This window comes from Perca fluviatilis, chromosome 20, assembly GCF_010015445.1.
Source record: "Perca fluviatilis chromosome 20, GENO_Pfluv_1.0, whole genome shotgun sequence".
Taxonomy (NCBI): domain Eukaryota; kingdom Metazoa; phylum Chordata; class Actinopteri; order Perciformes; family Percidae; genus Perca; species Perca fluviatilis.
The window spans coordinates 27,072,300-27,085,257 of NC_053131.1; the positions used below are offsets into that span (position 1 = coordinate 27,072,300).

The 12,958-nt window shown below is 43.7% G+C and overlaps 1 protein-coding gene across 2 annotated transcripts; it reads right to left on the reverse strand.

Moving 5' to 3' along the window:
• Window positions 1-415: 415 nt before the first annotated feature.
• Window positions 416-11,934, reverse strand: nrde2 (NRDE-2, necessary for RNA interference, domain containing). Of its 2 annotated transcripts, none has more exons than XM_039787107.1 (19): window positions 11,840-11,934; window positions 10,836-10,947; window positions 10,283-10,483; window positions 10,028-10,168; window positions 9,391-9,653; window positions 9,074-9,291; window positions 8,716-8,946; window positions 7,710-7,899; window positions 7,320-7,453; window positions 5,329-5,449; window positions 4,990-5,162; window positions 4,679-4,850; window positions 4,340-4,560; window positions 3,719-4,202; window positions 2,300-2,715; window positions 1,983-2,122; window positions 1,611-1,752; window positions 967-1,038; window positions 416-803 (listed from the first exon to the last, which is right to left on the reverse strand). In XM_039787107.1, the coding sequence occupies exons 1-19, from the start codon at window positions 11,898-11,900 to the stop codon at window positions 678-680; spliced, it is 3,618 nt and encodes a 1,205-aa protein (XP_039643041.1). In that variant the 5' UTR covers window positions 11,901-11,934; the 3' UTR covers window positions 416-677. The 2 variants fall into 2 exon arrangements, with proteins under 2 accessions (XP_039643041.1, XP_039643040.1); XM_039787106.1 differs by having other exon boundaries at window positions 2,300-2,718.
• Window positions 11,935-12,958: the final 1,024 nt, after the last annotated feature.

Genomic DNA, 12,958 nt, shown 5'->3' on the forward strand with positions numbered 1-12,958 from the left:
AGTCTGATCTTTTTCTATTCTTGGTATTTGGGTAAGATTCTGTTTCACAAAAGGTGCAGGGATACAATTTTATTTAACCTAATCTTCATTTGGAGTCTCTTAACACGGGGTGTCCAAAGCATTATGAACAAATTGAAGCATTTGCATTTTAGCATTCAGTTAAAATATGATAATCATGATTTTTAAATGTTGAGGCAGTGTTAAGTTTTTCCACAAGTTAAGTCTTTTTTTCTCATTTATCTGAGTATTGGTTAACACATTTATTTCATTAGACTCTAATGTGCAGTTTCTCTTTACAATCACATCTACTAGTAACATGTCATGGACTTTTATATTTCATTTAAAACACAGGCCCTAAACCTCAGTGTGCATGCACTGTAAGCTATGCATAAACAATCCAACAGCACACAACACATGAATGAGAATTATATATTTATTAACAGTGTCCAGTAATAAAACAGCCTTTGTGGTTTGCTGTGAAAATAAAGCATTAGATATCATGTACAAAGGATGGCTCCTCGCCCATAAGATCACTGCAACTTCACTGTTTAATGCTGTGTGTAAGCATCTGAGTTCGTGTACAGTACGGGTCTCCTGTTCTTGCTATCAAGTGTGCTGATATTTTCATTGGCATGTTGCCGGTATAGAAAACTCAAGTTCTTGAATGAGAGGTGTGTTCAGTCCTCCAGGAGTATGTCCAGTTCTTCTAAAGGCAGTCTGAGTCGGAGTTCTTTCTCTGTCATCAGATCTACAAACTCCTGCAGATGTTCAGGGAAGAGCTGCACTGCGTCCATGTACAAACCCTGATCACATGCGTCTCACACACACACACAGAGAGAGAGAGCGAGAGAGAGAGAGAGAGAGAGAGAGAGAGAGAGAATTAATTTCTCGTATGTACAATTTAAAAATGAAGTAGACAGAGGTCAGCTGCTGTTAGGAAGTATCACTTTGATGCCTGTAGCTCACCTTAGCCCAGGGGATATTCTGTAAGGCCTTGTAGAAGATCCCTGTGGCTTTATCACCCTTCCCTTCTGACACCTACAAATACAAACACATAGAAACACACACAGCTTAAGCATAAGACTTTACTAACTGTCAATATTTGTATATCCAAATTACACAAAAAGAAGGTTTGTATAGGCTGGTCTTCCTGTGTGTGTTAGCCTTATACTTGTATATTTGGAAAAGGAGAAAATAGGCAGCCCTCTAAGGTCACATAATAACAAGCAGAATGATATCCACAACAAAATGCGATCTTAAAGGCTGAAATGCACATTTTTGTGTTCAAATGTTATCCGTGATGATGCTAAATGCTAAGTTACTGCGTTGATCCTTGATACATGTAACTTTTTAAACTGCCCTTAACATCTATCAGTTTACTGACAAGTTGATTTTGTAAAAAAAAAAAAGAAAGCTGGCATTTGCCCCTTTCAGTGAAGTCTGTAACTATGCTGTTAAGAGTACGATTGGATAACTGTTTAAACGGAATTTGAGTTTCCCCTAATCTTTATTTTTCTTTCAACTGACAGGTCAAAGATCGAAAATGAGTTCAAGTCAATACGGTGTCCTCACAAGGGCAGTAAATGTATGAGTGTTATTTGCTGTCTCACCAGGAAGTGCATGTACATCCTCCAAAGTAAAGGACAGTGAGAGCCCATCTCTGTTGCTATGGCGCTTTCAAACAGTCCACGGATACGGTTGCTGAGGCCATTCTCTGGCAGGATGGGCAAGGCAGCATCATGGCAACAAGACCTATAAACACCATACATTTATATATACAATTATTAATAAGGAATGGGAATTTTGATAGAAAGTATTTGTGAAAATTAGTTTTCTTTGCTTATCACACATAGATGGAATAGAGAAAACTATGAGCATGGTATCATTGATTACATCTTTCTAAGTTGTTACAATGCTTATTCCCATACAACGTGAGTGCAGGCAAAAACCTTGCAACTACCCATCATGCTGTCTGCTCTTACCTCTGAGCAGCGTCCACCAGCTGCTTCCTTTGTTGTTCAGCAACAATGGCAAAGAGGCGTGGCACCAAACTGCTGTTGTCTCTGGTTACAGAGTGAAAAAAGCGACGCGCCCGGCCAGCACTATGGTAACGGTTCTCAACCTGAAACACAGGGTCACATGAGGGTCATCATCCCAAAATACACAAGTACTGATTTGGTACAGAAAAGGTGCAAAGCGCTGGTAAAAACACATGTAGAGAAGCTCATTGCCAATGAATGATTGATTGATGGATTAGAACCCATGATGATTGGAAAATGAAATGGAGCCTCTGGCTTACCTGGACATATATGCTCCAGAGAGGGGCGCTGCTGGGCCAGGTAGAGAGTGCAGAGGTGACCGTCTGTCTCAGTGTTGCCAGTGGAAACACACTGATGCTGTTGTGGTACCTAAGCAACGCTGCCTGCTGCACTGCTAATGCCTCACACTCAGAAGCTAGCCTGTTAACATAGCGTCTGCTGGCGTGGCTGGAACCCTCTGCAGACTGGCTAGCATCAGTGCTAGCAAGGTTGGCTTCTTCATTACGGTTAAGCTGCTTGTCAAGTGTTAGCGTGCGGTGCAGCTCCTCCGCCCTCTCTCTAACCTGGCTGTAGACGATGTTAGCTGCTTGGATGCCCATGGTGAGGTACTGGAACAGAGCGTAGCAGCCTATTAGGCCTCTCAGCCTCAGCTTCTCTCCCAGCAGGTCCTCGTCACCTGCTGGTGAAATGATGAGATAAGGACAAGATCAAATTGATGAAAGGCAGACGTTTTATGCTGGAGACATTTAGACCTGTCACAGTAGGAAAAGCACAGGGGTTCCTAATAACAACAAAAGCTCTGTTCTATCCAAGTGTCCCAATAAGCAACGACAGTGAGCCAGCATGCACAACACCAGGACCCTAAGACCCAAGCAGCTACGTGGAATTCAGTCATTTGGTTATTTACACCCGGGGCTTTTCCTACTGTGACATGTCAAAATGTTATCTAAATGATGTCTCATGTATTGCATAACTAGTAGTGATTAAGATTTCCCATTGGCTTTTACTCCTACAAGTAACTGAATACTTTAGCTCGACTCAGAAGAACAGTTTTGTTGCTGTACTGAAATCCATCGGACCCGGTGGTATCCAATGTAGACGCCAGTGGCTACTATTTTTTGTTTATTTTAGAAAAATTATTATACTCTTATTCTGAATAATAATTAGATATGCACCAATCCGATCTTCCAGATCGGTATCAGCACAGATATCGACCTGATTAAGTGGATTGGGTAGTGGCCAGACGGGACCAATTCACAATAAATACAGTTTCTCTGTCAGTTTCATTATAAAAAAGGTACCTGGTATGAGCAGATACTCTAAGTTGAGGATCTGGAATTAGTATTTGGTGAGAAAAGGTTGAACTGGTGAGTAACGGGTAATAATTACTTATTGCTGAAGGTTGTTGTTCCATTTTTCAGACCAATTACTACTAATCTTGTACTGTATACCTCACATTACTGTACTTAAATGATTAAAAAACAGTCTGCAAAGAAGTTGATAAATATGCGCTCATGAATCAAACAAATGGTATGGTATGTTTGGAAAAAGGGCCAGCAGTGACAGTGAGTGAACAGTTGCAAACATGCAAAAACCACTGATATGGGCCTTTTAAAAGACAGGCTCTCCGCGCACCTCCGCAACTGATTTAACACACAGAAGTTGTCGATAAAGTGAACCTGTTTTGTTGGCCTGAGGCTTGTGGGGGTTTTGGTCCAGAGATGACAAGCCGGCAGCCAGAGCCTGTTCATACGACTTCCTGGCTTTCAGGATGGAAACCGGCGAGAGGGGCTGGGAGGATGAGGAGGTTCCTTCCGCGAGCCTGGTTAATACACCGACAGCTGGGGACACGGTGACATCAGTCAGTCCTCCCCCTTGCACGCTTGACCCGTCCTCCACCTCCAGCTGGGCCCACAGCAGACACAGCTCACAGAGGGTGGAGCTCTTCAGCCCTTTGGTTCCCCCTATCGCTGTCGCCGTGGAGAAGACTTTGCGAGCCTCGTCGAGGTTGCCCAGCATCCACTCCAGGTGGGCGTACTCCCTCCACAGCACCAGCGAGGAGCGGTTGTTGGGTTCTTTGAGCAGTTGCTTGGCAATTCGCTTGCTGCTCTTTCCCTGAGAGCGGACACGCTTTTTGTTGCTGCCACGCAGGCAACGCAAGACCTGACGTGTACACATACAAAATGCAAAAAGTAAATCAGTGCAAATATCAGACCCTTTTTAGACTTGAAACTTAGTCGACTTAAATGATGTAACTTGAGTCATCTAATATAACTTGAGTCAGATAAACAGACTCTTACCTTGAGTTTCTCGTACTGCATCCGGCTGAGTGACAGGGCGGCTCGGTGGTGGGCGGGAAGGACAGGTCGGACCATATTGAACACGTTGGCGACAAACCTCTCGCCCTGCTTCCCAAGCCCCACCCACTTCCTTGTTCCCTGGAGAGTGGTCATGTGACCTACAGAGTTAACCCCAGGTTCAGGTAGGTCCTGGGAGGTCAGAGGATGCCTGAGCTCATTACCTAAGACGTGACACAGCTTTGTCTCAGTGATATGCTTCAAGTTGATTGTTATGGTATAAAAAAAAATATATAAAAAACAGCTAGTTTGTATTTTTCTGACTGATGGTGCCATTTTTACCCTGAGTGAGCAGAGAAAGGCTCTCCAGCAGCAGGCCAGGCTGACAGGGGACAGCAGAGAGCACAGAGTCTACGGGCAGTCCCAGGAATGCCAAGAAACGGAGGAGAAGACTGAGCTGGAGCTCTGGTGAAGACAGATGAATTAGGGACGGCCCGATGTCATCAAACAACACCTACAGTTGGAGAGAAAGAGAGAGAGACGAAGAAGTCAAACAAAGTAGTCCCACCTACAATGGTAGCTTTAAATGTTATTACATTGTAAATGGCTTCCAAAACATACCGTCCATGAGCAGAGACACTTTAAATCAGTACCTGTCTGTCCGGGTCCTCACAGTCCTCTTCTGATTGGCCCTTGGCTTTGTCCGGCCTCCAGGGCAGCCAGTGAGCTGCTTCACGAGACTGCTCCACATCCGACCAGACTGTCCATCTGGGCTGGCTCCGATCCTTCACCTCCTCCTCGTCCTCTTCCTCCTCCTCTTCTTCCTCTGTGGAGACACACAAACACACACAAGAAGATGACGGTTTAAAAAAAGATTAAAAATAAAAATTTTAGCCCCACAAACAATTTAAAGATTATTCCAGGATTTACATCAACACTAAGTAAAGTAAAGCCTGCCTCACTTCTGTTATAAGGATGTCGGAGTGTTTTACCTGCACTGGGCTGTAGCCACCCTCCTCGCTCCTGTTGAAGCATCCAGGCTTTCCAACCTCTGGCCCCCAACTCTCCAACCCTCTCCTCCCCGCTGTCCCAGAACGGCTCAAAGAACTCAACCTGCACGCACGCACACAAAACACACACACACACACACACACACACACACACACACACACACACACACACACACACACACACACACACACACACACACACACACACACACACACACACACACACACACACACACACACACACACACACATTTTATTTATTTCAATCAACTAAAAAAGACAACAGTTATCTCTGTTTAATACGTACAAAAACCAAAGTGAACAAATGACAAGGTACCTGGCAACCTATGTAGTTCACAAGACTCTGACTCCGCCAGATGGATTGCTTCGCATTTGCTCGGCATATCCATCTGGTAACTTTTGGGAAAGGGCGAAAATACTGGTTAGCTGATTGGATAAACCAACAGATCAAACTCTTGCCGAAACCAGTCGGGAGAAGAGCAAAAACATATTTTCCTCCGAGAAAAGCCTCCAGTTCCGTTTTTTGCTCTTCTTCCAATGAAGGAATACTTTCTAATTCGGATAAAACTTGCGCGATAGCTACGCTCATCTCATCCGTGGAAGCTGCCATGTTGTTTGACTAACAGTCGCTTCTCGTTGCGTCACACCTAAACCCGCCTCAAAACCAACGCTGATTGGTCGGTCGTTTGGCGAACGGCTCCAAATTTTCTCTATCTGAAGATGCCAGACTGATCTGCAAGTAGAACACTGGAGCTCGCGAGATCAGGACGGTCTCACGAGGCTAGGAAGTCCCTGCACCGGGCCAAGAATGCAAATAAGTGTATTTCCCAAAATGTCGAACTATTCCTTTTAGTCATGATCAAGATTATTTATTAGGATTAGGTTTAGATTTAGGGTTGTGCCGATGGACGATCGTCCATCGTGATGGCTGGCCGACATCACGATGGAGAGCCACCATCGTGATGCCACGCCCCCCCACCCTGTCAAACACACTAATCCTAGTCGCTGGTGCTGGACGGAAAATTGACAAGTGCGTCGGTCTTAAACTAGCAAAGACATAAAGACAAGACATAGGGATCCTTAAGTGGAAGCTACTTTTTCCCCCTTTATGTGCAACTTATTTGTGAAAAAGACCATCGCTTTGAGCAGACTGGATTGGCTGTAATGATACATTCTCTCTCTCTCCCTGTCAGTTGTAGCTCGCTCTACCTTCTAGTAATGTTGGACACAGTGGTCTCGAGTGAGAGAGAAAAAAGCGTTAATGTGGAACGCTATCACACTTTCCTTTCTTCCCTCATTGGACTAAGTTTGTCGACACTACTCTGTGCGTGCATCAATAAGTAAGTCTGAGGTCCTGTAGGTACGGGAGGATGTTATGCAGGATTTATGAATGTACGTTAGCAACAGTAGGCCAATTCATGAGGGTGCTATTTTATGTGTGAGCTAATATTGCGCATCTGTTCATGTGCGCTGCAAGAGTTAGGTTTCTGTTTACTGAATGAGTTATTCAGTGCAAACATAACCGAGAATGTAGTTTAATCTCAGTAATGATGGTATATTAGGTTATTACGGTCGCTCTGTTGAAGGCAAACTGATTGATTTTACTGCACCGTACTTAAGTGAAAGTAGGTCAAGTTGTCAAGCAGGGCCCCATTTACAGAGGGCATTTACATGTATGTCTAATCATTTCTATGTTAACTGTTGGCCCATAATAGTAGAACTAAATATTTATGTAAAGAGATATGAGCTACCCCCCCCCCACCCCCCACCGATGATATCATCGTCCATCACGATGTTTTACTGTAAACATCGTCAACTGCCAATTTAGGGGACATTGCCCAACCCTATTTAGATTTACAATTTAAATATAAAAGTGAAGACTAGGTTTAGAGCCCGAGTAGTTTTTTGGGTTTAGTGTGTGTGTGTGTGTGTGTGTGTGTGTGTGTGTTTACCTGCTGCTTGGTGGACAGTTCTCGTACGCTGTCAGGTTTGTAGAAAGTGAAGTCGATCATGGCCTGAAACAGAGAAATCGCCTTCTCTGAGTGACCACACTGACGTAGGAAATGACACTGCTGGGTGAAGATATCTAAACAGAAAGAAAAGACAACCAGGAAAAACAACAACTTTTAATAAGCATTGAGCATACGAACAAAACGTTTTTGTATTCAAACGAATAAGAATATGATGACTCATGCGTGATTTTCTTGCGACAGTAGTTGGTGATTAAATTCAGCAGGTGAACTGAATATGTAGCTGTTAGCCACTAATCAGTCCTCTCAGAGTAGGAACACTGGATAAGTAGAAGCTAGTTTTGCTTGCCAGACCAACAAAATCTCTATTACCCAACATATCCTCCTCAAGTCCTGGCAGGGCCGGGTGAGAGACCATGCTACCGTCCCGCACTGCACTGAGCGTGCTTAGACACTTCCCATAGGCAGAGTTGACCTTCGACACGGTGAAGTTGCTGAAGTAGCTCTGGGTAAACAGCAGATACTCCTTCCACAAGGGGGCACTGTTTGGGTGGAGGAACACCTGAAATACAATAGACAAAACACAAGTTAGCCCTTTAGCTAGTTAACAGTTCCGTTTCCAAACAGTATCCAGTAACAGCTTCTCAGATGATTCTGTGTAACAAACTATCTGGAGAGTCACGTTGATAGAAAGGGATTAATTTAAAGTGCTCATATTATGCTTTTTGGCTTTTCCCCTTTCCTTTATTATGTTATATATCTTTATGTGCACATTATTGCTTTATAAAGTGAAAAAGCCCAAAGTCCACCCCAAAGGGACTTACCATCTCCAACAGAAAACACTGTTCACAAACTGCTCCAAACAGCTCTATTGTAGTCCAGCCTTTACTTCCGTGATGAAAGTGCGTCACTTTGTAACACGTTATAATGCTCGCCTAGCTGCTAGTGTGGCACGCCCTCAAACTCTGCTTCTGACTGGCTAGTAGTCCTTACCTAGCTACAGCGCATGTGCGACTCCCAACAAAGATGGTACAGAAGTGCGATGCCTCACTCTGTAGCTAAAACAGAGAGCTCAACACACAGGGGGAAAAGAGGAGCTGCAGCAATGTGCAGGACAACAAATATATGGCGTTTTCGGAAAATTAAAACCACATAAACCTATTCTGGTACAACCTCTATATACAATTATGAACCTGAAAATGAGCATAATATGAGCACTTTGATAAAACGTGTAGGAGCCTTTGCTTGTAAAAAGGCAGTGCGAGAAATAGACAAAAATAGAGCGCAGCCAATTTTCCACTCTTTTTAGGGCAGCTATAGTTGAAATACAAAAGCACTGAGTGAGTATTACGGAAACATATAAAGACTGTAGACTGACCAGTTTCTTCCATTCTTTAGCCAGGAGTGAGGGCTCCCAGAGCTCTTGGCAGATCCTGAGCCTCTCCAGCTGTAGAGCTATGCAGCTGTGGTTGGTGGCCACTGCACGCTCTGCGATGCTCAGCTTTTTCTCCAGAACCGCTCTGTAGGAAGACTTACGGCGCTCGGCCGAATCGCTTCCCTGTTGTTGTTGTTCCTCCTCGCCTCCAAACACTGTCGCGCTCAGCTCATCCTAGAGTGAGAGAGGAAATGAGGAGGTTCAGAAGTAGCAGTGCTCTAGAGATAGGTCCGGCGATGCGAGACTAGGCAAGTGAAGCAGAATAACACAGTGGTCTATACATTAACAAAGGTTTTCACACCTGGTATCGTATGAATTTTATCCATAGCTGCGTGTCTTCCGGCTGCTCTCTGAGCCGCCTGTTAAACTCTTCAGTCCTTCCAGCCAAAAGTGCTGCACTCTGCCCTGTCGCCTTCTGCGGCTCTGTCTGCTCCTGCTGTCCCTTGCCCTGCAGCCAGAGGGCCGTTGAGGAGTCGTACACACCGAGAGGATTTACCGATGATGTCTTCACCCTGTCACCTGGATTGACATTTACATTAAATTACCACACCAGCTTTGCTTGACCTTTTGAGATTGTAAAGACTTCCCCCCACTTCACCACCTGGCTAAATCTCTTACCAGTCTCTGCTCCTTTGTTCTCCTGGTCACCCAGCGGGAGGAAGGAGGCGGGGCCGATGGCATCACCGCGCTCAGGAATCGTAGGTAATGTAGGAATAGGGGGCTCGGACCTCAACAGCTGGCGACTGACTGTAGAGAAGTATCGGTCTGCTGCTCTCTTCTTGTCCCCGCCTCTCTGTTTCTTATTTGACTCTGACTCCTCCCAGCTGATGCCCTGTCTGCGTAAATCCAATCCCAAGGACGAGCTGCCTTTCCTCTTATACCTTACACACACACACACACACACACACACACAGATTAAACATTACGTTTAAAATTATAACCCGCTACATTTTTATCAAGTAAATATTTGTTTTGCTACTGCAGTCTTTAAACCTACTTCAGTATATGTAAGCTTTTAGGTTTACTCCTCCAAAGAGTCACAGAGAGTCTTTCCCAAGCTCAGTGATGTTTTTGATTTGTAATAAACTGAAGAACCTACTGAAAGAAGTTAGCATGAGCAGGGATGGTCACTAAAAGAGATGCTCACTCTTCGTCAAATGAAAAAAATCCAAGGAGAAAGATGTCACAGCACTGCCCTCGTGGTGCAGAGACGAGTGTATGCGTGCGTGCTTGTGTGTGTGTTTGTGTGTGTTACCTGGCTACATCTCCTCTATACAGGGACTTGTAGGTCCAGTTGGATGGGTCTGCTTTACGGTCCACACAGAACGGCTGATTTGTGGGCGACTGGAGGTCATCCAACCAGGAGAAACAACTTGCTAACGGAGCAGGCTGAGGACTGCGTGGATGCACACACACACCAACCATGAATGCAGAGCAGAAATAAGTCACTGATATTGTATATAAGATTAAGAGGTTAAGCATGGGGGATGTAAAAGTGTGAGTCTATTACCTATCTGCCTCTTTGACCCTTTTGAGGTCACTGGGGAAAATTGTTTCAGAGTCAGTCCCGCTGCTGTCTGAATATCTTCCACTCTTCTTTTTGTGTTTTTTCTTCTTTTTCCTCTTCTTTTCACTCTTCTTTTTCTTTTTTTTGGGTGGCACATTACTCTCTTCTTCCTCCTCCTCCGCAGAGCTCACATCTCTGCCTACACTGAGGATTATAAGGTGAATTCAACGTTAATGCGAGTCAGAGACGCAAAGAACCCATTAAACACCTGCCTCATGTAAAGTCAAAGATTTATTTGACTAATTTTCAAATACATGTTTTTTTAAACAGAGTGCTTCCGATGCAAGTTTAAGTATAAGAACACAGAAACAAGAAAAACATAAGGTGAAATAGAATTAGAGCAACAATAAAATTTGTGTCCTACACTGACAGAGGGTTTCTAAAGGAAAGAAATCTAAAAGACGCTACCACAAAGTTGAATATTTGAGCGTCCAAAGTCAAATGCCCAGTGTTGTGTCTGCAAGCAGAGAAACTAGCTTTTAATTTGGATTTGTACCTTGATTCCTTCTGGTTCAGCCTCTCACTGTCACTGGTCTTCTCAAAAAAACGACTGTGAAGAGAGAGGGCATCTCCGGTCCGAAAACTCTTATTTTTCAGCCAGTCTAATTCTAAAAGTAGAGAGTGGATGAAAAAAAAAAAGAATGTTATTCAGTGATCAGGAGGAGGATTGTGACATCGTGATGTTGAGTACATCATGTACTAATAATGCAGGGGATACTTTCGCTCGTCTTGCATTACTGAAGATAAGGTGGAGAAGCTAGAGCCAGAAAACAAACTGAGTTAACTCAGTTGGTACAGATTTGCTACATGTGAATGAGATAAAGGCATGCCTGCACTGTCACAGAGGATCAGGAACCTGGATAGTACTAGAATCATGTCTACATAGAGCTGCTGATAACCAGGTTTCTCTATGTTATGTACATCCCATATATTATTAAAACAAGACTAAAAACTTGATGTGGATAACAGTGCCTCGGTTATTAACAGAAACACACTTCATTTCCATATTTTGGTCACATTGTCATATAGAAATGCAAGAAAGCGGTTGTTTTCAACCCGGCAGGAATGTCGTTTCTAACGCACAAGACAACAATAACGCCTGCTTTGCTTGGTCTGTTATGCGAATGTGACAACCTTACTACTACTACTACTACTACTAGCTACTAGCTACTACTAGCTACTAGCTACTACTAGCTACTACTACGACTACATCCTAACATATTATACGAGGCAAACCAAATGCAAACAAATAGTCAGAAGGGATCCTGGCTTTCAGGAGTAACCCTGTAGCGGAATGTAAACTAATTGACAAGAAGGTGAGCTAACGCCAAGTTCTGTCTTTCAGGTTCAACGACAGGCAGACGGCAGACAGCTAATGTTAAGCTAACGTTAGCTCGTAGTTCAACAGGTTTAACGTGATCCTCTCAACATGATGACAGCAGAGTATTGAGGCGAATAGAATTCCGTATTAAATCGAGTGCTACATGAAGAAGTAATCACCTTTGGACGAATCTTCAACTTTGTTACTCTCTACTTCTGCAAAAGCTGGAAACAGAGCCATGATGGGGTAGGTCGCATATAAACAGTCGCAGGAACATGACGTCATTTGTCCATTCTCAGTGGAATGGCCACACTATTATAAAACCCTGTGCAATGTAATTTTGCATCTATAGTTTCAGGTATTGTTATATTGGATTTAATTATAATAAAACGTGTAGCAGATGACGTACTACTCTTCAATATATTCAATTTTCAATTCAATTTTATTTATAGTATCAAATCATAACAAGAGTTATCTCGAGACACTTTACAGATAGAGTAGGTCTAGACCACACTCTATAATTTACAAAGCTCCAACAATTCTAATAAATCCCCCAAGAGCAAGCAGTGTGACAGTGGCGAGGAAAAACTCCCTATTAGGAAGAAACCTGGGACAGACCCAGGCTCTTGGTAGGCGGTGTCTGACGGTGCCGGTTGGGGATGTGATGAACAGTGGCAATAATAGTAACATTAAAGATAATGGAACAGTGACTTAAAATGGTAGTCGTAGTAGTTCATGTCATATCAGGGCCCAGCAGAGCATGGATGGATGTAGCAAGAAGCAGCAGGGTTCAGCAGGACGCAGCATGACACTGCAGGGCACCGCAGAGCTTAGCAGGGAGTGCAGCAGGACCACGGCGACAGCTGCAACCAAGATCTTGGTGCCAACGTACTCCAAGGAAATATACGTTATATAAATATAAAGCAACCCAACAATGCAACAAGCTATTTAGCTTCGAAAATGAATCATATAGAGGTAAATCAATTAGCCCACTGTATTACACAAGCTCAACAAAAACATAATACTTTTTAACAGAAGTAGGATTTAGTTAGCACCCTGGATTGCTTTGTACAAGTGTTTCCTATTTGAGGGCCTGTTTTATGTAAAATCGTAATCATGTCACTAACAGTTCACAGGTGTAGCCTACATGTTGTCACTGGTCACATGTGCCAACCTCTTGCCCAGGTGAACCTTGTGCTGCAGGGAAGACCTATGATGCATGGGTCCCATTTAGCTCTGTCCCTTTTTGATAGTAACCCTCTGGTTTTGTTTACCTTGGTATATGTGTCACTCCATCC

Excerpts from the sequence above, each read along its gene's own strand:
- nrde2 (XM_039787106.1), bottom strand. The coding sequence starts at position 11,900 with ATGGCTCTGTTTCCAGCTTTTGCAGAAGTAGAGAGTAACAAAGTTGAA. Across the intron at positions 10,948-11,839 it reads AGTTGAAGATTCGTCCAAAG|AATTAGACTGGCTGAAAAAT; the intron begins GTGATTACTTCT and ends CTCTACTTTTAG. Across the intron at positions 1,039-1,610 it reads GGATGTACATGCACTTCCTG|GTGTCAGAAGGGAAGGGTGA; the intron begins GTGAGACAGCAA and ends TTGTATTTGTAG.